The 26,728-nt window shown below is 42.7% G+C and overlaps 1 protein-coding gene across 8 annotated transcripts in view; it reads left to right on the top strand.

Moving 5' to 3' along the window:
• MYO9A (myosin IXA) overlaps window positions 1-26,728 on the top strand; it is a 186,014-nt gene that overhangs the window by 134,040 nt on the left and 25,246 nt on the right. For 7 of the 8 annotated variants that reach the window (XM_087743839.1, XM_087743835.1, XM_087743834.1 and 4 more), the window contains exons 12-24: window positions 2,447-2,568; window positions 3,986-4,127; window positions 4,932-5,127; window positions 9,514-9,633; window positions 12,627-12,702; window positions 17,482-17,625; window positions 18,314-18,353; window positions 19,205-19,327; window positions 22,648-22,728; window positions 23,646-23,756; window positions 24,788-24,910; window positions 25,421-25,570; window positions 25,804-26,114. In XM_087743839.1, coding sequence (XP_087599965.1) covers window positions 2,447-2,568; window positions 3,986-4,127; window positions 4,932-5,127; window positions 9,514-9,633; window positions 12,627-12,702; window positions 17,482-17,625; window positions 18,314-18,353; window positions 19,205-19,327; window positions 22,648-22,728; window positions 23,646-23,756; window positions 24,788-24,910; window positions 25,421-25,570; window positions 25,804-26,114 — 1,739 coding nt within the window. The remainder of the gene's footprint in view (window positions 1-2,446; window positions 2,569-3,985; window positions 4,128-4,931; window positions 5,128-9,513; window positions 9,634-12,626; window positions 12,703-17,481; window positions 17,626-18,313; window positions 18,354-19,204; window positions 19,328-22,647; window positions 22,729-23,645; window positions 23,757-24,787; window positions 24,911-25,420; window positions 25,571-25,803; window positions 26,115-26,728) is intronic. The other variant, XM_087743837.1, reaches the window with a different exon arrangement.

Below are 26,728 nucleotides of genomic sequence, written 5' to 3'. Positions count from 1 at the left end.
TTAGCTGAGGAATTCAATCCCTTTTCATATCTGGCCAACGCAGCCAGAGGTTGCATTGGGGATGGAAGGGAGGGAGCAATGGATGGACAGATGTGGAGAACAACTGCACAGCCTGGGAGTGAGTGTTTCTGACCCAGCCTGGAGGAAAAAGAAGAGCAGAAGAGGGAAGATTAGCCAAAATCCTGCAGCTGAAGAAACTGAGGCCAGGAAGTACGTGATAAGCAGCCTCAGGTCATGCATCATCTGCTGCAGAGCTGAAGATGAGCGTAAAGAAGTAGAGACCTTGAACTCAGTGGTCTTTTATGGTTGTTTACTGGAGTATATTTAAAAAAACCAACAGCTGGCATTCTTAATTAGTTATTTGCACTGATCTTAGGAGTAGTAGGAATTTTTTGTGTGGTCATAAGAGTTTCATGGCACCATTCACTGTGCAGCTGCTGAACATCCCATGCGGAGCTATGGATGTCTAGAGAGCTTCTAGAGCAGAGTGATGGTGTGTGCCCAGTTTAGATGTATGCAAACTTACAACTCTAGATAATTGGGGGTTTTTTGGGGAAAAAATATATGTGTAAAGCCCCCATACAAATAGTTCAAAAAAGAGTCACAATATAAATAGGTAAGCCAAGTAACATGCACCAGCCACCCATCACTACTAAAATAAGGCTGCTCTTTTATCATCATGGCAAGCTTTATTGCTCTCTGGGTGCTCAGGACCAGTCCTGAGTGGGCAAAGCTGGGACTAATGGACTCTGCATCTGATTAAGCAGCTGTCAGAAGCAGGCAGTTGATAAATGATGCTGACTCCCATTACCACTGCACGCATCACCATTTCTCTCTTTTAAATCACTCAGGAGAAGCTTATGCTTGGTCAAGAAATATGCAGTCTTCTACAGTTGGCTGGGTTGCCGTATATAAGCTTTTTCCTGACTTGCACTGAAAATGCAACAAGTCATAGTCAAATATATGATTTTTGAATTCCTATAGTTTAGCAGGGACTTGTGAATGTTATTCTGCATGCCTGCTGTGTCCTGGTTGCTCTGCAGGAATCTAAGAAAAAAGAAAAAAAATTAAAAGAAAAAATAAAATTCATGATGTGGAGTTGTTCTTTATTTTCAGGATTTTTTTTTTCCCAACAGGATGTGTTATGTTTTGAACCTGAAAGGCTTTATGGCTGTTAAAAACTCCTCCTACCCCTGCACACATATGCACAGAGTATATATCGTTGGTGTAAAGGTATATGATGTCTCAAATACTGAATTCAGAACCTTGTAGTTTTTTAGCAAAAATTTCCTTGTGAGATGTCTCAAAGCACTTCACACTCTTTAATTCTAAAAATAATATATGTAGAGTTCATGTTAATTTTGGATGAGGATACATTGGAGAGTTGGAAGAACTTTTTTTAAAAGTTTTTTGCTCATATTAAAAATAAAAGCAGAACCAGCAATAAAAATGAATTTTTATAAAAAATGGATTTTTATAAAGGTGCATCACATTAGTGCAATTTTGAGGATTTTTAACTTTTTTCTTCAATTCTGCCATCAAAATGTCTTATGATAGAGAAATAAAAATGCAGCTTGGATCAGTAGGACTTTTTCCATTACATGGAGTAAGGTGCACTTCTAATATCACTGTTTTGAGAGTGAGTCATAAGTCTTAAAAGCATATGACAAAAATTATGATTTTTAACTCTACTTTCTTCCGGATGCCCTAAAATAATTTCTGCAGAAGACTTCTTGAAGTAATCCAATTGAAAATCTATCTCAGAGGAGATAACTTTTATAAGAGAGCAAGGGTTGGAGTTATTTTGGTGGAAAAGAAATAGTTTTTTTTTTCCTCAGCATGACTTGGGGACAGATCCTCACTTTTACTGTAAAGGGTCATGGCTCTGCTGGTCTTGGAGATGTGATTTCTGTTAGCTGGAGGTCTCTTCATTAGCCTTTATATCACCAGCCATTAATATTGTGAGATATAGAAGAGTAGACCCCAGTGAAGCAGGAAAGGGAGTTATATTGCTTTTTCTGTGTAATTAAATGAATATGTTGTACCACCATTTTCTTCTAGCAACTAAATACTAAATATTAATTGATGCAAATACATCGAATAATGCTTTAACAGCAAGCCAGGAAAAGGAAAGCAAGAAGCAATGATGTGTAGCACGCCGTGCATCCTCGGTAGGCATAGTCTGTCATATAGCTAACCTATATCTGAGCAAAAATCTGGTTCACCTGAAATTGTAAAATGCTGAGTGGTTCCCTGCAGTTTAGGTTGTTCAAGTGGTTCTTTATCATTTTCTTTTGCATAAAAAAAAAAATATTGGTGGCATATTAGCAGAAGAGATGTTCATTTTGGTAAATGGTGCATCAGTTTCCATGAAACCCTTTGAATTTCACCTTTTTTTTTTTTTCTTGCATCCAATATCATTACAATATCTGTGGGGTTTTTTTAGGAGGAATATAGAGCAGAAGGAATTAGCTGGCACAACATTGACTACATAGACAACTCTGGCTGCATCAACCTGATCAGTAAGAAGCCAACAGGCCTACTCCATCTGCTGGATGAGGAAAGCAAGTGAGTAGGAAACTGTTGGTTTTGCTAATGATATTCGTTTTTCACTTAAAAAGTGTTTATCCTTAAGTCTTACCTCTTGTGATTCCTCCCAGAAAGATGCTAATAGCTTGCTGGGCTGATTTATCTTATGTCTCTAGTTTTGTTTCTGAGGTGGTAATGCAAACAGTGGAGAATCAGCACACTGAGCAAAAAACCTTAACAAATAATAATTAAAATTCCGTTTCAAGAATTTATTCCGTTAAAGGGAAGGTCAAAGGTTTCCTTGGCTTTGCTTCTCATTTCTCTCCCTGTCTCATGTGGTGTAACGACATGAAGATGCTTGAACCCAAGCTGCATGAAGGGAGAATCCAAGTGCATGAGTTAAAGCAGGTTGTGTGGGTGCTGTTATTCAGATATAAGGTGGATTTATCAATTTACTTTTAAAAATTAAGCCAGAGTGAACTGAGGGCACTTGTACGTAGGGGCTGCACTTCCATAGGGTTTCATGGACATCGGGGATGCAGCTCAGATTTGCATCCGTGGTTATATCCATCCAGCTTGTCTTGGTAGAAGTTATCAAATGAGCATGTGGCTTGTGGGTCTGCCTTTGGGTGGAAGCTTCTGAGATAAGGGATCTCGTGTTGGATGTATGGGCCAGTTTTCTCTGTGTGAAGGGCAGGGAAAGGCCAGGCAGATTTGCTGGCACCGCCTTGGATCCACATGGCTCCGGTCCAGGGCACAAGCTCTCCTCCCACCATTTGCTTGCAGGTTTCTCCTCCGTTTCTTGTCTTGTTGACCAGACACACAGCAGTGATGCTGTCCCAGTAGGAATGTACCAGGCTAAAACAGCTTAAATTAGGTAAAGTTGTGAAATATACCCCCAAGTTGCAGATTTACATGAAGTTTGAGGATGAAGGATTGGCTTGCTCTTACCAAGAGACTCTGCTCAAGCTCTCTGTCCTTTTTCTTTCTCTCTCCTATACCAGGATCAGTCAAGTAACTCCTGAAATTGAAGTGAGATTTGTAGGCAAAACAGCTCAATATTTGATAATGTGTGAATACTGCGTAGATATAGGAGCAGTCTAAGCCTCAAAACCAATGACAGAAACTTGGGGTTTCAGATAAACGCAGCTATTCTGAATAATTTCCATGCAATGAGCATACAATGCAGTATACCACAATAAAAATACACCTATTTGTGCTTTTATAACTGATTTCAGACCATTACTAAATCAGTTAAGAGTTCTTCAGACACCAGATATACGTTGTATTTGTATATAACCACATGAGAGCATACAAAATAGTGTTTTCTTAGCATCTGCAGGCACAGAAGTGGAAGCTCAGAATATCGCTATTTTCCTATTTGTGGTCAAGACAGAAGTGTAAAAGCTTTTTCATTGGGTTTATGCCTATCTTCTTTTCAATTCTTTCCACTCAGTTTTCCTCAAGCCACAAACCAGACACTGCTGGACAAGTTTAAGCGTCAACATGAAGTGAACTCCTACATTGAATTTCCAGCGGTCATGGAACCGGCTTTCATCATCAAACACTACGCGGGCAAAGTGAAATATGGAGTGAAGGTCTGTCACCCAGCTGTTCCCCAGCAGTTGTTTTCATTTAAGTCATCTAGCTGTGATGGGGAAGGAGAGCCCCAAAGGCTCCACAGAGATGTTTGGAGGAGGACTTGGTTACAGAAGAGATGCAAGGGTCGGGAGACAAGTGTTTGGTGAAAAGCTTGGCTGAAATGAGAAGTTGGTGGGGATTGTGTCTTCCTGTTCTCCTCCACATTGCAAGCTCCACATGTCGGTGTTCTGGGGAAGAATTAGGGACGCATACTGAGGTTAATGCTACGTCCCAGCGATGGGTTGAAATTGAGTATTTGGTAGCCTTTCCAGGCTTGGTTTGTGTAGAAAACACAATGTTTTTTTCATCATTAGTCATTTTTTAATACAGGTTATGTGAGTGTAGGTCTCAGCATCTCACTGCTGCAGGTACTTTTTAAAAACCCATGCAAATGATTTCAAAGTTGACCCTATTTATATCCATGCCAATTATTAGCAGAAGCAATTCTGGTGGGCAAGTGAGCCTGTATGAGAAACAGCCTTGGGATTTACAACTGCAAATATGTAATGTGTTTCTGATGCAATAATTACCCATGACAAACTTCAGCATCAGCTTCAAGATGCTTCAGAGAGCAGTGCTTTGGGATAAAACATTTATTTTCTGAACATAAAGAGGTGTCTAATATGGGGGCAGAAAAAAAGATAGAAGCAGGGTTCACTAGTTGTGCTGCCCTAGGGACAGCCTGGCAGATCTTACCTGGCATATCTTGTAGATATTGTTTATTTTCCTCTTTTCTCCCCCTCCTTTTTCTCCCTCCCTAGGATTTTCGTGAGAAAAACACAGATCATATGCGCCCAGACATTGTAGCTCTCCTGCGAAGCAGCAAAAACGCCTTTATCTGTGGGATGATCGGGATTGACCCAGTGGCCGTGTTCCGCTGGGCAGTCCTGCGGGCGTTTTTCAGGGCGATGGTCGCTTTTAGGGAGGCTGGAAAACGATACGTGGAGAAGAAAACTGGTACGTGCGCTTATCTCCTAATTCTAGTGCCTGTTTTTCACCAGCAGCATAGATCTAATGTATTACTACAGTATTTTAAGTAGCCTGTCTGGCTTATTAGGAGCTATTAATCTATTAAAAAAGTGATTAAGAAAGCGTATAGATTTTTGCTATCCAAAAGTGACGTTTAAAGGTATGTTTGCAGTAGGATTTTAACACACTGTAGGAAAAGATCTCGTTTTACTGCTGCTTTAACTTTTCTTTTCCGTAGGATGAATGCATAGGAAATCCTGAATTATTTGAATAGAGACATAAAAATTATTCAGCAAATAAGGCAAATTATGTTTGCTAAGAATTGTTGAACTGTTAGTTACATCTGGGAAAAAAAAAGGAAATAATTCTTCTCTATATATAATTTTTCAAGCTGTTCACCCTTTAAGCTCCAAGAGAGCGTGTCTCTTGTCTAGCAGAATTCATTGCTTCACAGTCATCCAGAACCACCTCATGCCAAACACGGGGGCATTAAATTAAAGGAAAGTAATGGTGCATCATCATGCTGTGGCAGGCAATACCTGGCTGTGCTTTTAGACCATTTCTCTGCATAAAGCAATTTCGGAAAGACGGGTACAAGCTATTACTATTAATTTCTGGGCACAAGAGGGCTTGAAATTCGTGATGAAATTAGAGCCTCAGCAGGAAAAATGTCAGCTGAGTTAAAATTAAGCGGAGAGCTGCCCCATGAATTTTTTTCAGTCGGAGAAGTGTGCATCAAGGAGAGCCAAGGGACGAGGAATGTAAATATGGAAACTGTACAGCCAGAAAGAATAATTTTCTTGTTTGCAACAAATAAAAGCATCCCAAGAAGAGCAGGAGGCAAAAACCAGCTTTCAGCTCTTGAGGTTCTTCCTCTCAAACCGCTCGGATGTGATGTAAGAGAAAAGGTGTTTCTTATGAACCTGGGTTTATCTGGCACATCAAGGCAGCACCTACAGATAGCAGCGTTTTGAAACGCTGAGAGGTAGATGGCAAAGATGTTTGGCATCGGGAGAAACATCACTCGAAAGAGTTGGCTTTGGAAATCTGTATTTGCATTTTCCTAGCATCTCCTTTTCATCTTGCATAAAGCCGAGGCTGAACTAAAGTGACCTGGTCAAGGAGATTAAAAGTACGTTCAGTCTTGGGAAGTAAGAATTAATTTCAAGCCCTGCTTTGCTTTCTGTGTCTCTGGTGATTGATCATGCCTGCTGTGCTCCTCTCCCCACTAGCTAGCTCTCTGCTTTTCAGTCTTTGTGGCATTAACTTGCTTATATCTATATCTATATTAATATATAGGTATAAAACAGCATCCAGGAGGTTTTCAGACAATTCTGGGAGACTCACTTCTTGCACTGCCTCTCTTTCCATACCAAAACTAACACAGTAACAACTGAGTTTCTAAACCTTTTCTGGCACATGTTGCTGCTGTTTTATTTATCTGGTGTCCTTTGGCCCACTTTCAAATGGCTTTGTGCTTTGTAACCTTTGTTTTTTGAGTCAAAAAGAAAGAAAAAAACCCTGAAACCCCTCAAAAAGCTGGGTAAGGCTTGTCTTAAGCTTCCCGACTATCCTCAGATAATTTATACCCTGAATTTCCATGTTCATCTTCAGCCTAAATTGGAAAAAAGTCATGAGAAAGTCACCATTATATAGGCAGAACTAGTGGGAGAAGATTACCTAAATCTAGTTCCCATATTGAGGTATATCTTATCCGTTGGGAAAGCTTGCCCTACAAGTGATGACAGAGCTGGGACCACTCATGTACAGCTGCCTCTGCTCTCTTTGGAGAGGTACCCATCATCTCCTAGCATGACTTCTGCTAGGTAGTGGCAGCACTTAGCAAGGTGAGATCCATAGCAATGTTTTCATCATGCTTTTGCTGGTGAGACCTCATGCCCATCCCCTGTTCAGTTGTCCTCCAAAATCTCATCCATCTCGCCAAAGCACCACAAAGCAGATGGCTGTAGAAGAGGCGGACCTGAGCAGAAGGCTTGGCCAGTGTCTGGACGGTCGGGCAGGCTGGCATGGCATGGCGCATCCACTACCGGATGCTGCTGGTCCCTCCTGCTCCCCAAAATAATGATGAAAAGCCCCAAACTGATGCTTTGTGAATTATCAAAGAATCACTAAAATTATCCCATCTCGATAGACAAAAGCAGACAACCAAAGACAGCATATGTTTTAGGTTTATTCTGTTTTTTTACCAAACCTTGCTGGCTTTAATTAGCCTGATCTGAATGCCTTCCTGCCCACGGACATGGAGCTTCTGATAAAATTATGGTAGATTAGCTGAGAATAACTTCACACACATACGTTCATCCAAGTGTGCATACTTAATAGCTGTATATAATTTTTTAAAAGGCGTGCTGCCCTGTTCTTGGTTTCTGAGGTCCCATCTGCTGCTACTACCACCATCCATCAGGCAGGTGTAATTAATGAGTAGGAAAATATCTGAAGAATGCTTTTTTTTTTTTTTATTTAAGGCTCTTTGCACTCTTGTCTTAACCTCAAATGGGTTTCCCTTGCTTTTACTTGTCTGAAGGTCTGTCCAAGTCACGCTTGCAATACCCGATGGGGATTTTAAAGAAAAATCTCCGGCTTATGTATAAGCAGCTCTGCAAAATTTTGCTTTGCTTTCTTTTTGCATCATCCTTTCAGTTATCTTCTCTGTGCCAGCAGTGCCAACCAGTGCTTCAGATGCTTCTGTAAGGATAATCAGCATTTTTTCCTGCTGGTTTTAGGGACTCTTCTTTTTTTGTGCTCCTAATATCCTCATAGTGCAGCTTTTAGTGACTGTGCGATTGTCCTCGTTAACCTGGAGGTGAAGAGCAGCAAAGCAGTGTCACAGTGAATTTTGTTGGGTACCTTTCTCTTCTGCCCAAGAGATACCTCTTACGGTGCTGCCAACCCTCCTCAGATGAAGCATGCCGGGATCTGGCGAGATGCAATTAGCTGAAGGGTGGCCTTTTTCAATAATTTGATTTCTTTATTATTATTATTGAGTTTATCAGAGAGGATTGAGATAGTCCAAAAAAACTACACATTTGAACTAGATTTGTGAATGAACTTTTATTAAAGGAACATTATCAAAGAAAGAAATTTGGCTGATTGACCTTTTTTTGCTACGTCATCGATATGAATTTATTATGCAAAAAACCCTAATTCTTTGTTAGCGAAAACTTGATGGAAGAACTTGTGCTGTTCATATAAAATAGGCTGTGGAGACTCCCAGATTTCTCATCTTGGTTTTGCTGGACACGAACCTAAATCCTCGCTCTGACGAAGGGTTTGTGGTCCTGGGGCTCTGCCCTGCCTTGATGGTCTCTGCATTTGCATTCAGTCAACAAGGGTTGCTCCTTGGGTTAGTGCTCCTTGGGTTAGTGCCCATTGCGGCTGACCTACATGATAACACCTTCCCAAAACCAATTCCATTGACTTCTGCAGATCTATTCCTGAAGCTGGGCACCAAAAAAACAATCCCCCGTGAAAGAATAATAATAAAAAAACACCTGTATTTGCCAAACAAAGGTGTTAGCGACCAAAAAATTGGTCTTTGAGGTCTCACTGAGCAGCATGAAGTAGTGTTAATGCGAGGAAGACGCCCCTTGACAGTGTTCCTCTGGAAAGTTCAGATCAGTCCTTTCTGATGATTTAATGCGTTGGTGTGAAATGCTTCCATACGTGCTGACACAAGGTAACTCATCAGTGACCTCATCACACCTCAACAGGAGCATGGTATATCCCTTGACTTGGCCACTTAAACGATGACGGAGAGGTGCTGCCTGTTTGCACAGTGTCACCTGTGTAACCTCTCCTCCACCCTATGGTCTGAGCTGGGCCATCAAAAGTCCTTTTGGCCATGCAACAATGGTTTCTTCCAACTTTTGACCTCAAACCCATCCTACCTAACTCCAGACTCTATGTCCTTTTAATTGCCAATATCTGAGCAAAGTGTGGCACTGGGATGCAAGATGAGAGAATTCATGGTGGCCGTGTCCGGGAGCATCTGCACAGGAAATTGTGGATAACACCTGGCAGAGGCACAGAAAGGATTTTAAAAATCAGTTAATAAAAGTAAAGATTTATCTAATCATCTATTTTTTGCCCAAATAGTCTCAGAGTGATTATAAAGTGATTATGCTCTGGCTAATAAGGATTATAAGTGGGGTTGGATGTGGTCCAGCCCATCGCTCCTGTGCCATGGTGCCGTGTCAGGAGGAAACCGAGGTTAAATTGTGTCAAGCGCAAAAAACATGCGACCCTCGAGCTTTCGCGTCCTTCGGGCTTGTTCTTTACCCTCTCCTGATTTCTGCTTATATAATCTTTCTCTTCTCTCCATTTTTTTTTGTTGTTTTTATTTTGCTTCCCAAGGGCATGATGATGCAGTGCCATGTGCGGTTTTGAAAAGTGTGGATAGTTTTAGCTTTCTCCATCACCCAGTTCATCAGAGGAGCTTAGAGATCCTGCAGAGATGCAAGGAGGAGAAGTACAGTAAGGCTCCACCACCCGCCCTTCCCTCTGATACAACATTTACATGCCAAGAAATGGAAACCAGGTGCATTCAGCATAGAAAGGGTAAAAAAACTGCCCGAGGAGCCTTCCAGGATTGAACCAGCTGCCTTATAGCCATTTTGACCCTATCAGGAAATTACTAGGCAGAGTTTGATGAGTAAAAGTAAATATAAACCCATGTCTCTTGAGATATGGCATCATTTTGTTGGCAGTTTCCCCATTAACTCACTGACGTTAAGTCAGGATGCTGATGCTAGTGGTATTTTTCGTGTATTTTATTGTTGTTATCACATGTGTGATAATAAGTTCAAAGCACCACAGGGCTGGTAGGAATATTCCTGATATAACGCTCATACAGCTGGAATTTGACTTTATTTGCATTTCACTGGACTTCAAAATAACTTTAGCTTGTGAAAAGAGTGTCTCTGAGGGCTTTTACTTAAAACTAAAGCATTTGGCAATGTTATTTTACAAAATGAGTTGAGTAAAGATGCACTCGGTCTCCATTTCTTCCTCCTCACTCCTCTGTCACGTAATAAACTCATCCTGCATGACAACACAGACACTTTTGCCTGCACTACTATATTATGTATATGTAGATATATAAAAATACGTATTTGGTGCTCCTATCTTTAGATATATCATTTTTCTGCCATTATTCTCTTCCTTCATGTTCCACATTAAAGCTTACAGAAATAGAGCGCTGCTATATGCAGTCTGCAAGGGGAAATACTCAGCCCGAGTTGCTCGCTTAAACATCTTGCAACTTAGGTGTAAATGCAAACCACCCAGTTTTTTTCTGCAGAGTTGAGCACGGTAAGTACAGTAGTTGCATGTTAAGTTTTCACAAATATGCTTTTCCTGCTAGAAACCTTATATCAGATTTCCATGCTTCCTGCAGCATGTAGCGTTGAGGGAGCAGAGGTGTTTTAATTCTTAATTTAGACTTTAATTCTTAATTTAGAGTACACTGTTCTTTCCTACAAGTTCCCACCATTGCTACAAGGAAATATAGAGCAGTAAGACAAACACAGCAGTAGATTTTCTTAAGAGGTGTTGTGCCAAGTGACCTTACTGATACTACTAAGAAACTATTGAAAAGGAAGGTGATTATCAGTAGAGTAATTTTAATTGCAATTAATTAATTAATTATTTTTTTATTTGTAAGTTAGCTCAGCAACATGGGAAGTTTTGGGGGGTTAATTTGCTGTTGCTTATGTGTGAAGAGGGAAATTCATACAACTCAAGAGACACTTAGAGATTTAATTTAATGTGAAGCAGTGAAGTTGAGCTCAGTGTTGAGCTCAACATGTTAAAACCTCACTTAGTGTAGACTAGTCCACACAGTTTGGTCTCTTAGGATAAAACCAACACATGGATCTGAGAGTAACATTGCCACAGTTTGTGAATTGGTCGAGAGCATCTGACCTGACAAGCGAGTAATTCATGTTCTGCATTCAGAAATCATTCGCATCTTCCCATGGGGTGTGCTCCTGCAAGCTGCTTCCCCAGGCTTCGTTTCTTTGGCAGGTTAAACCGGGGTTGGAGTGTGTGTAATTTTTGGGTCCTGAATTTAGTGGGCTCGCAGGCCCTGCAGGCAAGGATGCTTGGGCTAAGGTTGGCCCTGGGGACTCAGCTTTTCCCAGAAGTCAGATGAGGTTACATCCATGTCATCCTTCAGAGACAGACCAAATAGATCATCTCTTTGTCTTGAATTGTGCAATTAGTTCTAGCTATGCACAAAGAGAGAAAACAAACTGATTTGATGAGTATATTGAGATTCCCTTTAGGTCACTTTGTATTCAGCTTGTGTAGCCAACTGATCGCCCTTTCCTTACCATCTCAGCTGCTTCACTGATGTCTTTGAGTCTATCAGTTAATTTATGGTCTTCCACCAGAGCAAGTCACTGGGTTTAGACATCTCTGAGTTCAAGACCAAAGCTCTGCTGGTTGACATTCATGAGTAGGGAGTAGACTGGGATTATCCAAAGATCTTCTCAATGAGGGCAAAGATCTGTTAGGCAAATGAGTCTGTCCTTCTGTTTAGAGAGGGTTTTTTCACTTTTTTTTTTCCCCACTGCAGAAATCTCAGGGTAAACAAATATACTTTTTTCCCATATTCAGGTGAGCGCTGCGATGTTTCCTGTCTCACAGCAGCAATTTCGAGACAGTTAAAAAATTGCTTGGCTGTTTTCATGTCAAATTCAAGCTTATCAGGTCTTTAAATATCTATAGTTTAGCGACTTGAAAAGTGTTTTGTTGTCTACAAAAATTGTCTTCTGTCTTCCTCAATGCTTGGTTACAAAACATTTCCACTTTGGGGAAGATAACAGCTTGAAACATCTGCTTCTGTAACCACGCATGATAACTTCCTTGGCTATTTGTTAAATATAAACTACTCTAAAACTACCCCTGTCAAAGGATATAGGTTCAATAGGCAATAAGACCTCCTCATGCAGTATATACTATTTGCTATACATATCCCTGTCCATATATCTGTAGGAAGGGGAGAAGTGTGCAAGGAATAAATGACCATTTTTCCAAGCACTCTACTTATGTCCAGGTGTTTTGCCTGTGCAAGCAACTGGGTTGTCCCATGCACAGCGGAGAGCTTAGGAATATTTTGGACATGGAGGACATGGGTGGCTACTCCCCCCCATCGCAGCAACCTCTTCCTTCACCTCGTTTGCTTCGTAGCTGGGACAACGTGTCCCTAACACAACGTGCGTGTGTGGGAGGGGAATTAGTAGGCTTGAGCAAACAGCATTACTCATAAGGGTGATGACGCTGCAACAGAGGTAGAACTTAGTAGACGATGGGTATGTCGGCATCCTTGGCACCCTTGTATGCCCAGCATGTGCCATGACATGTACATGCTCCTCCTCACTGTAGTCAGTACTAAGCTATGGCTGTGCTAATTGCCTTTTGGTGAAGAGCCAGGTAGAAACATCTTTTTTCATGTGCTGCTTTAGGTATTACTCGGAAGAGCCCACGGACACCACTCTCAGATCTCCAGGGAGTCAATACCATCAACGAGAGGACCCAGCGGTAAGTCTCTTGCTTTTACATTGGCACGACAAGGAAATCTGGGATGGGAGAGCACTATCTGTTGTTATAAATGACTGTATTAATGTTTCTCCCAGCCTGCTTATTAATTTTGTCCTCTCTTCATTCTTTCTCTGCTATGTGATCATATCTAAATATCTTTACCTGCCTAAATGGCAGGCAGGGAAAGCAACTTTGTCTCTCATAAAGACAGCAATTGTAGGTGGTGTGGCGTACGAAGTGGTAAAAAGCTTGCAAAAAAATTTAATGAATGTGCCGATATCGAAGAAATAAAAATTTACTGAGGATTTTTCTGGCGCAAAAAAACCAATGATGCGTTTGGGTGTAGAACTGCATGCAAATGGTGTGACGGTGGCTCTAGGCACCACTGAGTGTTGAGGACCTGGGAAGTTATGGGGCTTGAGATGGTACCTTGTTAAATGTCTGGTGGGTTTTAAGGGAAAGAAGCATGTTAACTTCAAAAAGGTTCAATTTTTACAGTTTTTATGTACAGTTTTATTTTTTAATCCTTCCTTGAAGGTTCTGGCCATTCAAGCAACTACTTAATGAAACCTTTTTGCTTGAGAGCCAGGTCTACACTTTGAGATGCAGATCTATGCCTCTTCTGCACAAGGTTTTCCAAATCCATTTCAGAATTAAGTTGCTTGTGAAGGAAAATGTCTTCATTTCAAAAGGATATCTGGGCACTGATCCTTGTCCTTTTCTCCAGCTACTCTTGTGGTGTCCCTCTGCAGATGCCAGAAAGTCTGATTATCCAAATACTACCTCTGAAGGGCTACAGTGCCTCTCTACTTCCCTCTGAGCAGATGTGTGCGTGTGCTGGGGAAAGATATGATCAGAGAGAGCATCCTCAGCTCCTAAAATGATTGCCTGGAGCTGCAGACATCCAGGTGTAACTTCATGGCTGCTCTGAGTTTCACAAGAAGTCCAGAACAAGTTGAGAGGAGTCTGAGACTATCTCCTGAAATGTGTCCATCAAATCCCCTGTAATGGTCCTTGCGTCTCAGTGGGCTTCCCTTCCACACAAAATAAAATATCCTCCAAATATATTATTAAACCTCATTTTTTACTGGCTTTAATGCCAAATGGCCAAGACAGAAATTAGATACACTTTGTTCCTTTTTTTTCTACGGGAACAAAAGTGGCTTTTATTGTCTGGCTTTGTTGACCACATGCCGTCTGAGTGCCATCAAGACTAGAATATACCTCTTGCCCTGAATTTCTTCCCTTTGCGACTGGTGGTGGCACCCTGCTGAAAGAGAACTGAATATTCTCATATCATTACAAGTTGGCTTATTTTCAGTGGTCAGAGAGGATGTGATTTCCATAAAATTGTTGGATTGAATTCATAAATTTGTGCGACTTCTCGAGTTTGGGCAGAAATCCAGCTTGTGCAAGCAATCTCACCCTATCGTGGGAAGATGATGCAACCCTGCTTGTCCTCACATCAGTCTTTCCCACACCTCCTTGTCTTTCTCCTAATGGTATAGCTGCTATAGGTCTCATCTGTTGGGTTACGACGATAGTAGGTACATGGTAAGGTTTGAGGCAGAGAAGGTTGATGTCTCCAGAGGTGACGTTCACTGTTTCTAGCATCTCTGGTTGCGCAGGTTTCTCTAAATGTGATGTAACATGAAACTTTGTCCCTGTGGAGATCTGCACGTGTAGATAAGAGAAGTTCTGCAGTTTCTCTGGCAAGACTTCAAATCTGATGGTGCATGAAGAATATCTGTGAAGTGGGATGGGGCTTTTCTTGACTGTCCAGCTCCAGCTTTGGAGGCATGTTAGTGTGGCAGCTTGGGCTGCCTGCATTTTCATAGCCCAAAACATTTCAATTATCTCAGCAAGGGGCCATTGTAAAGGCAGAGAAACTCCTCCTCTCCCACGCAGCGAGGGGGATGTATTTATTTACTGTGGAGTTCGGTCTGTGGTCAGCTCTATTTATTTGGCTTAACAGCCAGCACAGCAGACAAGTTGCCTTAAACAGCCAGGATCAAGGGCAGCAACTACTGTGTCTTCTTTCCATCATCCTCAGCAGTTGTATCTTAACAACAGGATCAGGACAGACAGTTTATTCCCTTTACCGGTATATTTGCAGAAAATGTACTTTTGAAGCTGTCCTGTGTTCCTCCTGGTGTGGTGCCTCAGTAGCACAGTCCATGATCTTGTCTTCTCTTGGGCATCAGCAGTGATGGGTCCCCAAAAGTCGTCTCTGCCCCTTCCTTCTGAAAGCACAAACTGCGTCTCTCATAAGATCTCTAAAATCCAGCCTGCACTTTCGGAGTAGGCAGGTGATTTTGATACCTTTCATTGTGGATGATTTGGTTCTGAGGAGTCATATCACACTTGATAAATGTTGGTATTTCAGTTAAATTGCACTTGTCAAGCAAGAAAGGGTTAATACAGGGGTGAAGGTAACACATATAGAAGAGATATTTGCTTTAACAGCTTTCCAACAGATAGACTGGCAAGCAATTTACAGAGCTAAATTAAACAGGAATTTGCTTTCAAAGCCATCTCATGATCATGCGGTCACTGATAAGCCTACGTTGTACATTCAACCCACAGGATAGCCCAGGGCTTGCTTCTAAAAGCAAATTTGAGGCATGACATCACACAGGAAGTCATTGTGGAGGGTTTAGTGAGCCAAGCGCTCTCCTCTGATCTCAGAAGAAAGCAGACGGGTGGTTTGCACATGCTGGGGGGGGCGGGGAAACCAGGCTTCAGCAGAGCGTCAGGAAGCCAGCATGCCTTGGAAGTCCCTTCATTGGCCGTCGAGTAATGAAAGCCATGCCATCTCTAACCAAAACCGCTCGGGCTGTCTGTTTTCCTGCCAGTTAGTGTTCATTGATGAAACTGTTTTATGTGCAGTGATGTCTAAGCGGCATGCAGGAAAGCAGGTGTTGATGGGTCTGTCTTGAAACAGTTGGTTGGGCTTGGTGAGATGATTGACCTCCCAAGTACCAAAACAGCTGTGTCAGTCACCATATGCACGTATCCATCCTAAAGTGTCCATAATAAACAGAGCTGGTGTTTTATCTCTCTCTCTCTTTTTTTTTTTTCCTTCCAAAACCACATGGGAATTTCTAGGGTTTTCTATTCTGTAGTCTCATTCACAGTCCATATAGCCACAGCTGATCTCAAGCCAGAGAGTTCATTGAGGTCGACCAGGATTAATGATGGGTTGTAGATCCTGAAAGTGGCTATTGAGGTTTAGTGGTACCCATCAACCGATGATTTCTTTTTTTCTTTTTTTCCCCTCCTGCAAATAGGAAGTTTTTGATGGATGGAATGTTAGCTGTAAAGAGAAAGAAGGTGGACAGGAGAGATCACCTGGATATTAAAGCTTCTCGCTGGCCTTCCTTGAATCAAATGGGCTGCTTAAAAAAAAACAGGTCCTGGAGCACTCAGCCAGGGGTTTACTTTGCTGTGATTCATCCTTTCTTTTAATAGTGGTACATGTCAAAATGCTGATTTAATCGGGCTAGGAAGGAATTTGGAAAGCACTGTGGCGAGGCAGTGAGGCGACTTGCACTCCAGCATCAGGTTGCTCCAAGGATCTGGCTCCAGGCTTTGAGCTGGCTGAATGAACAACTTTACATGCTTTATTTCCTAATTTCCATGTGACACTTGGTATTTGCTTTTCCTCCAAATCCAGACTTTAAGGCAAAGGGCTGCCTTGTTACTAGACCTCAGAAGTGACCAGTACTGGAGGGCCCATTTAAACCACTGTGTCCTTCAGCATCCTCATGACCAGAAGACTGGTGCTGCACTGAGTCTCCTCCTATTCCTTTTCCTCCTGTTTGAGATAGCTCGGGGGGGGGGGGGGGGGGGGGGAGCAGTTGCAGACCCACATCCTTCCTTAGATCACCTTTATTTTATATGATGGTTTCTGCAATGCTGAGAGAATTTAAAATTTAACAAACAAAACAAAACAAAACAAAAACCCACACCAAAAACCCACCAGCAAACCAATTGCAGTTGGGTACAGCCCAGGAGAGGCTTTGCGTAACCCCAGATGCCATAGGAAGGCTCCTCAACTCTGGAAATTATTTGCACTGATGTTTTGTCGAGTACCTGATGTTTTGTCGAGTACCGGTTTCCCTTCCTTCAAGCGAGGATTTTGGTCCCTCTCACCCTTCCCTTCAGTCCTTCTGCAGCCAGGTGAGCCTTTCTGGAGACCAAAGCAACTCTGCTCCATGGCAGAGAGGACCAAATTGGGCAAGTAATTTGTGATCAGGTCCCAGTGAGTGATTCTGGGCTAACCCATCAGTCCTGCTGGGGCTGGTATCCTTCATTTGTGGCAAATAGTTTGTTGCAAATGATATTTGCTTTTTCTTTTCCTAATGAAATGATTGCATGAATTAGAAAAGACAGAGTCATCACCAACATCATCTAAAGTTGTGACTATTAATGATGGCAAGGCTGATGGCAGAGGTCATAGTCTCATAACCTTCGGACCATCGGGGCATCTGTGGACCCAAGCCTTGTGACTGGGAGAACTGGAAGCTGTTATTCTCCTGATGATAGTTTTGATCCTTTTATGAATATTTGGTTTTTAAAAGGTGCTTAATTAGCCGATCACTTCATATGGTGTCTGGCATCATAAACTCATCCCATGGGAGCTGATTTATGGTTAAATGATAAAGTGGTGACTCTCATTTTCTACCAACAGATTATTTTATGATCTTATTTTTTATTTTGTCATAGAACCATTTTTTCTTATGTCTTCCTAACACTGTGTGGTGTTTGGTGTTGCAGCGATGCCTATGCAGTTGGCTGGAATGGCCGGATGGGGATGAGGCACAGCAGGCTCACCAGCCCTGGCGCCTTCCTAGACAAAGATGGGATATTTGTCAACGCAACCAACAGCAAGCTGCTGGAGAGGGCCCACGGCATCCTCATGTAAGTGCAAAAGGAGGGAATTTTGGCTTTATGCCTGGAGTGTAATGAGCAGCATGAGTAGTTAGAGGAATGTAAATAGCCAGAATATAAAAATATCAGGGTTTGGAGACGTTTCACAGTTGGGTCAAAGCGACCCCAGTATGTTTTAGGCATTTGATTTATTTAACTCTTATCATTCATTTGTAATAACAGACGTGGGGAAGAGAGAGAATGAATGAATCTGCTAGTCAAACCAGTCTCAAGATATGACAGCGATGTAATGCAGTTACATTTTTTAACATGATATCAAAGTTTCCATTACAAATTAGGTGGGGAAATGATGTCGATGATTCATGCTGCAGCCTTATCAGAAGGTTCAGAGAACATTGCCAGGGTGGCTGGAGTTAACGCAGGGTATGAGAAAGCAGGAGGGTGGTCAGTCGTTTTGCGACGCCACTCTCTCGCTCTACTCAAATTACCAGCATTCTCATCATTTCCAATGTAGCAATTCCCTTTAATTGGATACCTTCCTCTCAAACCTGTGCCACTAAATTTGTAAAACTAGTTTGCAGCATGCAGAAGCAGCCCAATTTCAGTGCAGGTTATAGGAAGCAGCTGCTAAAGGGCATTTGGAAGGGCTTGTTTCATAAGCTCCTCCATTCTGCAATTGCACGCGTGAATTAACCTGAGCTATTTATTCTCTCCCCAGGAGAAATAAGAACTTCAAAGCCAAACCCAGTCTCCCAAAGGTGAGCGAGAAGCAGCATTTTTACCTTGCTGGTCTGTGGGTTAAGACTGTAGGAACAATGTTGAGATGCTGATGGGTGTGAGGAAGACTGCTTGTGTCTACATCAAGAGCTTGAACAACTCAGCTCTGTTCAGGGCTCTTTAATTTATATAAAATCAAAGGATTTCAGCCCTGATTTGTGCTGGGAGAGTGCTGTGTGAGTGCTTGCATCCACCTTTCTTGGACCTGCTCTGGCTTCTTTTTTCTCCTCCTGAAGGAGTACATACATGCTGGTGAAATTTGATAATTAAACCTCTAAACTAAAATGAGCGGTATGTTATGCAAGAGGGCTGGTACCTGACAGACAACAGGCTTGTCTAATATTCAGTTTCCCTCCATCTTGGCTGCGTTTACTGTATTTTAAGAGATGCCTAGAGATCTGTTGTATCTAGAATAATAATGCTTTTTGTAGTCCTTGCTGGTGCTGCATTGGTGGTCAGGAACAGAGGACCAGGTGGACATTGCACCTGGAGAGGCACAGATACAGTTAACCAATGAACTGCTCATTAACAGTGAATAGTTTGTCTGCAGCCCTTAGTGGATAGGAGAGCCAAATTTCTCATGGTCAAAGATGTCCTTGGCAGGTCCTCAGAGGAGCTCAGAGGAATATGATCTGGGGGATCTGGCTCCAGCCAAATAGAGCAGAGCTACATTTCAAGCCATCCCTCAGTGTTTCCCATTGAGATTAAGTAGGGTGGTCACCTAAGGAAGCCCTGCAGAGGACATAAAGAGGGATACAGCAGATAGCATGATGATAAGATCTAGTTATTCTTGTATTTATCAAGAACAAATGGAGTCTCTCTTTTTCCACAGCACATGCTGGACGTGAAGTCCCTCAAGCACCTAACCAACCTGACGCTACACGACCGCATTACCAAATCTCTCCTCCATCTCCATAAGAAGAAAAAACCGCCCAGCATCAGTGCCCAGTTCCAGGTAATCCTTTGCCTTTGATACAGAGAGGTGAATTAAAAGTAAATACCTGCTCCGGGTCCCCAGCATGCCTAGGAGGACACTTGCAGGCATAGTCCCGTCCCATCCTCACCACCATTGAGGATATGAATCCAGCTGAGGAGGTGGCTTGGGTAAGCTGCGAGACACCTTGCAGGAGGTATCTAAATGGTGTAAATGAACAGAAACAAGAGCAATGGTGGATATTGTAGGGGATGATGCGGTGGAGCAAGACAGGGCATGAGGATGAGCTGCAGAGCAGAGATCTTGGGGCATCCCTGTTCTCTGGTACCTCACTTTCCAAGCCATTGCATCATGGCGCTTTCTCCACCGAATCCAGAAACCGCAAAATCCTGAAATGACATTTTTACAATCTTTACTTGCATTCAGCATCTGAAATTCAATCTGTTTTCAAGCCAGCCAGAATGTGAATTTTAATAGGGGCAGAAAGGTCAAAATATTGCTGCATTATCTCCAGGCAAGCAGAGGAATTCAGAGGAGGGATCGATACAGCATTTGTTGTGTTGTCAGCGCTGTGCACCAGCCAGCCATCCCTAGGATTAGCTGCAGTGAAAATAATCCTCCAATATGCGCATCAGGGCTTGGAAACTGCTACAAGACACATGCACAAGCAGGTGGTAATATTAGAAAGCAGCTTTCAGTTAAAAATCATTTTCTAAGCAAGTCTGGCTTGGTTTTGACTTTTAATTTTGGTGGGTTTTTTGGAGATGTGGGTCATTTTTAGAAAGTCTCCATTCATAGATCTGAGTAAGATTAAGTAATTAAATATATGCATGCACACACACATATATATAAATCTATGTATATATAATTTGCAGAATGCACATCTATGTGTGTGTATATATATAAAAAGCTTAGTCTAGTCTAATGGTATGCTGGTTAAAATACACTTCTGCAGAGCTTAATTCATACAATGCCATGGGGGGGTTGAAACAGGGATGTCTTAGAGTGAAATGCCTTCCCGAAACCTATTCATCCTTCAAATGAAATTCTGAAAAGCCTTGGGGTGTGTGATTGAGATTTTTTATATGTATTTTTACAGCGCATACAAATAAGACCACTAAACACTGTGAAGATTTCCCCACTACCCCTATGCAGCAAAGCAGATCATTGAAATACCCTTTTCCTTATGCTTTCTGATGTTCACCAACGGTGATTTGACAATGTAGTAGCTGTGCTTACAACACATCCTTTTTTTACTTAAATGAATAAAAGCATATTTAAAGTTGGAGGCAGCTCTGGTATGCCTGCCTGCTCCTCCTTTTAGACAAACACCGGGCACTCCAGCCCTAATTTCATTTCACACTCATAAGAGAGAAGCATTTTCTGGAGAGACCAGTCTGGTGCAAGCCTACGAGATCGCTTCTTTTATCAGGAACAGACTAATAAAATTGTGGCGCATGGAATTGGGTCACAGGCAGGAAACAAATGTTTCCTATCACAGGGTTTTGGGGCAGGGGGGCGTTGCTGATAAATGCTGCCTTGTCTGCCTTGTGGCTAATGCCTGAACACTGAGCTTACAGCTGCTCCGCCTCCTGTTGATTTTAACCATGCTTATACTTATGGTAATCTATAGGTGAAATAGCTGTATTAGAGGATGCTGTAAGAGCAGTGATGGCTGTCAGTTGATAACTAGACGGCTGGTACCTAAGCTGCAGCACGGCAATTTATAGCCTCCCCTTTTATCCCCTGTGCAGGTAGTACCCTAGAGAAAAGGATGCTGCCCTGTCTAGCATAGGGTGATGCTGAAGCAATTCATTGCGCCCTGAAAGACTGAATACAGGTGGTGCAAGAGAGTGGGTGGCTGGAAAGTTTTGCAAGCAGAGAGACAATGGAGCAGGGTATGGGGTTAATCTGGGGACCTCGTGTGTCCTTTATGGATTCCTGATTGACCAGAGCTTCCGCCAGATGGCAGAGGGTGCCTGAACCATCTGCCATGCGCGGGATGTTGCTGGCTGCTGATGAAATGGAAATACCCGCTCCTACGGGGCCAGCGGTTGCAGTATGATCCAATTTCTACAACTTCCAGTGCCGGGAGTGCTTTGCTTGCCGGGCTTTCGGCAGGGCTCTTTGGCAAAGGGGTTGCATCCCGTGTGTGTCCCCCTTCCCTCCCACCAGCATAGTGTGGAGCACAGTGGGATGCTGCAATATCACTGCTGATTGATATCTCCTAGTAGGCTTTTATTTTGTAAAAAAAGAGTGATTTCAGTCTACTTTTGAGAAAATGAGGAGCATGCCAGCAGAGTTCTGCCACGTCGTGGCATTCTGGCTGCTCCCTGGGACGGGAACAATGGGGACATTTGCATACAGTTAATATACACATAACGCAGCTGCATCGCATGTGCATGGGATCCATCCCTTACTCTTCCCCAGATCCTGATAAATTTTTCTAAACATGAAAGACTTCCTATAAATATGTCTTTAAAATGATCAGAAGGAGAAGAAAAGGCTTCCTGCAAGCAGACTTGCAGGCGAAATACTTCTTTCTAATATCACACCGTTTTGTTTACACAACTGAGTTTTAAATGCTGTTAAAATCAGGAGTAATCAACTCTGGAGCACATTACTAATACCATGTCACTAATGTGCTCAGCAATTAGAGATATTCTAAATATTTATAGGGCACAGCAAAAAAAATGCAGTTGAGGAACCCGGCCAGCTGCAGACTGACTCAGCATGCTTTGATTTTCAGTATGGTTTTATTCAAAGAGCTTGTGCTTCATTGCAAAAGAGTCAAAGATTTGCAAGGTGGAGGCATAACTTGGCATGACATCCTGCTGGAGCGGTTGTGCATAGCAATGATGCCAATATAAATTCATTTTTATGAGTTAGACTTTTAATAATGATGCAGAAATAAGGGGAAATATAAAATTGGAATGTGGAAAACCCTCGATTCTCCGTTATCTCAACTCTGCATTTCAGCAGAGGAATATAGCCAGGAATATGCAGCGTTGAAGCTATTCTCCTCTAAAACCAGCCTATGAAGCGTTTAGGGTTTGCAAGCTTTAAAAATCATTATAAATTAAGTTATTTGGCAGAATGGGAGTTTGTTTAAGAAGAAGGGGACAGGCAAATGGTGGAAAGCAGTGATTAGAGAAAGCTGCCAGATCTTCCCTTTGCAAAACTGTTATTAAGAAAATTCCTTTCTAGGCCAGCAATGAAGTTTTGACAACTAAAAATCAGGAATAAATGCTGTGTGGAGTCACTTTGGACAGAGGAAAATTTTCATTATCTGTTGTGGTCTCTTGTCTGTTTCCCAACTGAAGATGTCTTTTCTGTTGCAGGCATCTCTCAACAAGCTGATGGAGACCCTTGGCCAAGCAGAACCTTATTTTGTCAAGTGCATTCGATCCAATGCCGAAAAGGTAAGTTCTATCCCGTGAAAGTGGTGCTGCTAAAAATCATCTTGGGATTATTTTGGAAATTTTTACGGGGAGGTTAAAAAGAAAAGAAAGCCCCAAATCAAGTTGGATTTAGAAGATATTTGTATATCAGCAATGGGAAGCATGGATGTTATCACTTGGGTGTTGCTCTTGATAAACTGCACTGGCTTTTCTTGTAATTGAAGAAACATGTATATGAAAAATATATGGTTTTAATTTATATGAAAAATATATTGATTTTAATAAATGAATTTCACTCCTTTGAAGCTCCTGCCACCCGTAATAGAGATTTACAGAGCCATGAATTCACTTGTGCTGTTACTGAGCCCTAACGTATCTTTAAAATAAAGTTTCTATAGGTAAAAGCAGATATTTTTACAGTAAACCACATTATTCAAACTCACTTATGCATCATATTTTTTTAATTTGGCTTTAAGGGTTGATTTGTCTCATGGGCTAAGGATTCAGTTTAAAATGAAGGCTGCAGTAGCGATGCTTTCTTGTGGATTAATCCTTTGGAGTTTTACTCACACATTTAAAGATGAAGCTTTACACCTAGGATATTATTTAGTTGCTCACGATCTTACCCATTTGCTGTGACCTTGGGGGGTCTTAGTTTGGGGGCTCTAAAAAACCTTCTTTACAACCTAGCTTTACATATCTAGTTAGCTGTTTGAAAGTCTCCATCTGATGGCTGCTTAGAAGCAAACAGGATTCAACCCTGCTGGGATTAGCATGGTTCCTGGGGACCCATATTCCTTCCCTCCCCTAGCATCGTTGCCCACATGCGTGTCATGCAGATGTGCTACATCTGCTGAATCTGTTTACCCATCTGTGCGCTTAAAAGCTTCAGTTAAAGGAAATATTTGCTCATTGTTGGCCTGTTTTTCCCCTTCCAGCTGCCCCTGCGGTTCAATGACAGCCTGGTGCTCAGGCAGCTGCGGTACACGGGGATGCTGGAGACTGTTCGCATTCGCCAGTCGGGATACAGCTGCAAATACTCCTTCCAGGTTGGGGAAAATGTTTTTAGTCTTTCCCCACCTTTAGCATCATTATCAGAGTTGTCTGAATGTTGCTAGCTCAATTTTTAACAAGGTAATTAATTGCTCATGCAAGGCAGTGGATGTAATGAGCTGATATCTGGCATGGAGTGGTCCTTTGCTGCGCTGCTGATTTCTAGCAAGCTGATCTGGACCTAGGTGAAGGCTACGAGCCCCTGTGCAGATAACATTGTGGTTTTTGAACAAAAGCAGTATTTTTTTGTAATGTGGACTTCCTTTTTGAAAAAAAAGGTATCCAATCTGCACACACTTTTCTGTGCATGTTTTGAAATCACCTGGGAATGGCATTCGCCCTGTCGTGTTGGTGCTGGCTGCGTCCCATCGGGAGGCTGAATGGTATCCTCTAAACCGCTCAGGAGTTATCCAGCTTTTCCTGTTTTCTTCTTTTTGGTCTTCACCAGGTTTTGTGCATATGTCAGTCCTTTCATGCTTTGCTGGTGCTGATTTGTTTCCTGCTGGCAGCTGCTTTGGGCCAGATGTTGTGTCCTGCGCAGCAGCTGTTTAGAAAAGGAAAACTGCTCAATTTTCTTTTTTTTTTTGCCATGAGCACGGATCCCAGCCCTAAGTGGGAGGATCTCTCCGCTCATACCTCCTCCGCTCTTTGAGTCCTCACAGCAGTAACTGATGGAGCATCTCAGAGATGCTTTGCAGATGCTGGTGTACCCCTTCCGTAGCGGCCCTTGCTGAGGATTTGAAGCATTTTTTGCTTGAGATGACCCCGTGGGTTCTGCAGAACCTCTCCTCCCACACTGAAAGATGTTTGAACGTTGCTGGGTCGCTGCTTTGATGTGTTTCCCGTCAAACCACAAATGGTGGATGAAACTTTGTGTTCCCCAGTCCATAAAATGCTATCTGTTCTTCTGCTCACTGAATAGATCCCATTTCATGTGGCCAGTAGAGCAAATCCGTTATTTATGGAAGAAAGGGACACAGCAGGACCCATCTAACCAAATCCTGGTGTTTCTTTTTTTCCTTCTCAGGATTTTGTGAACCATTTCCATGTCCTTCTGCCACAAGGAATCAGCCCGTCTAAGCACAATATCCATGATTTCTTCCGGAAAATAAAACTTGATCCAAACAATTACCAAGTTGGAAGAACAATGGTAAATGTTTATCCTCAGTTCAGACTTACATTTAAGATACAGATAGAATATTTGCCTGCATTTCTGTAATGATAAATTAACATCTTTATATATGTTTTTAATTAATGAAACTGTTTTTCTTCTGTTTGCCGGAAACCAATGGCGTAAAATAGCTTTGAATATTGTTAACACAAAATAGTAAGGAACATCATTGTTTTGTGTTAACCAAGTCACAGGTCTGGTTGTAATGAGGCAGCCTTCAAAAAACTGTGTCTGCGTGTAGACACAGCTTGATACGATAGCTATCATTTTGCCTCCCCTGAAGGGAAAGCAGAGGTTCTGTAATTCAGAGCTTGGGCAATCGTAGGCTGTAGATGAAACTGCAGAAACCTGTTAGAGGTGGCTTAACTAAAATCAGCAGCTGAACTTTCTTCTGGGCATCCAGGACACAGAAACCAGGAGGATTAAATCATTTGTCTTGTGGTGGTGGGAGCTTTCCATGCTAGTGTTTATTGTGCTTTTTTTGGCCAGGTTTTCATGAAGGAGCGGGAGCGGCAGCTTCTGCAGGACCTGCTCCATCAGGAGGTGCTGCGCCGGATCACGCTGCTGCAGTGCTGGTTCCGCAGCATACTCTGCAGGAGGCAGTTCCTAAGCTTAAGGCAAGCTGCAGTGATCATACAGGTAGGTGATGGTGCCTGATTTTATTGCAAATTGCAATCCACGAATCCTACAGATACAGCTGATGGGTAAAATCAGGTCCCCTCTCTGAGGAAGGAGCTTACAATCAGGATTTGACTCCTAGTGCCATAATAACTTGGGAATGGGGAGACGGCTGGAAAGGTTGCATGAAGGCAGGTGCTCTCCCATCCCCATGCAACACCTGTTACAAGGAACTGCCTGCTGTGCGTTTGCAGAGATTTTGGCGTAGTTACCAGAGCCGAAAACAAGGTGAACCATCCCCAGACCCTCTTGTCCTTGGCAAAGCTGCCATTGTTCTCCAGACCCACTGGCGTGGCTTTGTGGAGAGGCGGAGGTTCCTGCAGATGCAGTTTGCAGCCCACCTCATCCAGACCTGCTGGCGGGAGTACGTCAAGCGGCGGCACAACGCAGCCATCAGCATCCAGGCAGCCTGGCGAGGGCACCGCGCAAAGCAGTCCTACACAGCCAGCAGAAGCAAAGTCGTCTGCTTGCAAGCGGTGTGCAGAGGATATTTAGCACGACAAAGGTAATGCTGTTGGCCTCAGTAAAAAAAGAAAGTGTTAAGGGATGTGGTTGATATGAATTCTGGCACTGCTCAGACTACGGTGACTTACAGAAGATGGTGTCCCTTCATAGGATCTCTGACCCTGTCCTGACCTGCCCTGATCCTTAGCTTGTCCACGCTTTCTAACAAAGGAGTTTATTTAGCTGCAGGTCCTACTCTTAGAATAAGCAGAGGCTATTTCAGGTTGGAGGACATAGGCAATGGAAAGCCGAGGCTATAAATACTCGTGAGTTGTTTGATATTTTTTTTTCCCCCTTGGCAGCAGCACCAGTTTAAGTAGCCTATTTTTAACTCAGATTGCCTCGCCAATCTGGTTGCTGCGCTGTCTCACAGGGACAGGAGGTATTGGAGCCAGCTGCTGCGAAGGGGAGAGGGTTTCCAGCCATGCCTTGGCTTGCTGACCGCAGGGCAGGTCTTGGTTCATTCTCCAGTGGCGCTGCCTGCAAGGTGTGGAGCACCTTGACATAGGGTGGAAGACTTGGGAGCTGCAAAGAGCTCTTGGCATGGGGAGTGAGTCCCTGCTAGCTGTACCAGAGGCAGTCCAGGCAGGATGGTGAAGACAGAAAAGCCAAGGG

The sequence above is a fragment of the Nipponia nippon genome, unplaced genomic scaffold (genome assembly GCF_047370975.1).
Source record: "Nipponia nippon isolate SJK-2023a ecotype South Korea unplaced genomic scaffold, ASM4737097v1 scaffold_9, whole genome shotgun sequence".
NCBI classification, from domain to species: domain Eukaryota; kingdom Metazoa; phylum Chordata; class Aves; order Pelecaniformes; family Threskiornithidae; genus Nipponia; species Nipponia nippon.
The sequence above is the reverse complement of the archived record's forward strand: the minus strand, read 5'-3'. Positions and strand labels throughout refer to the sequence as shown.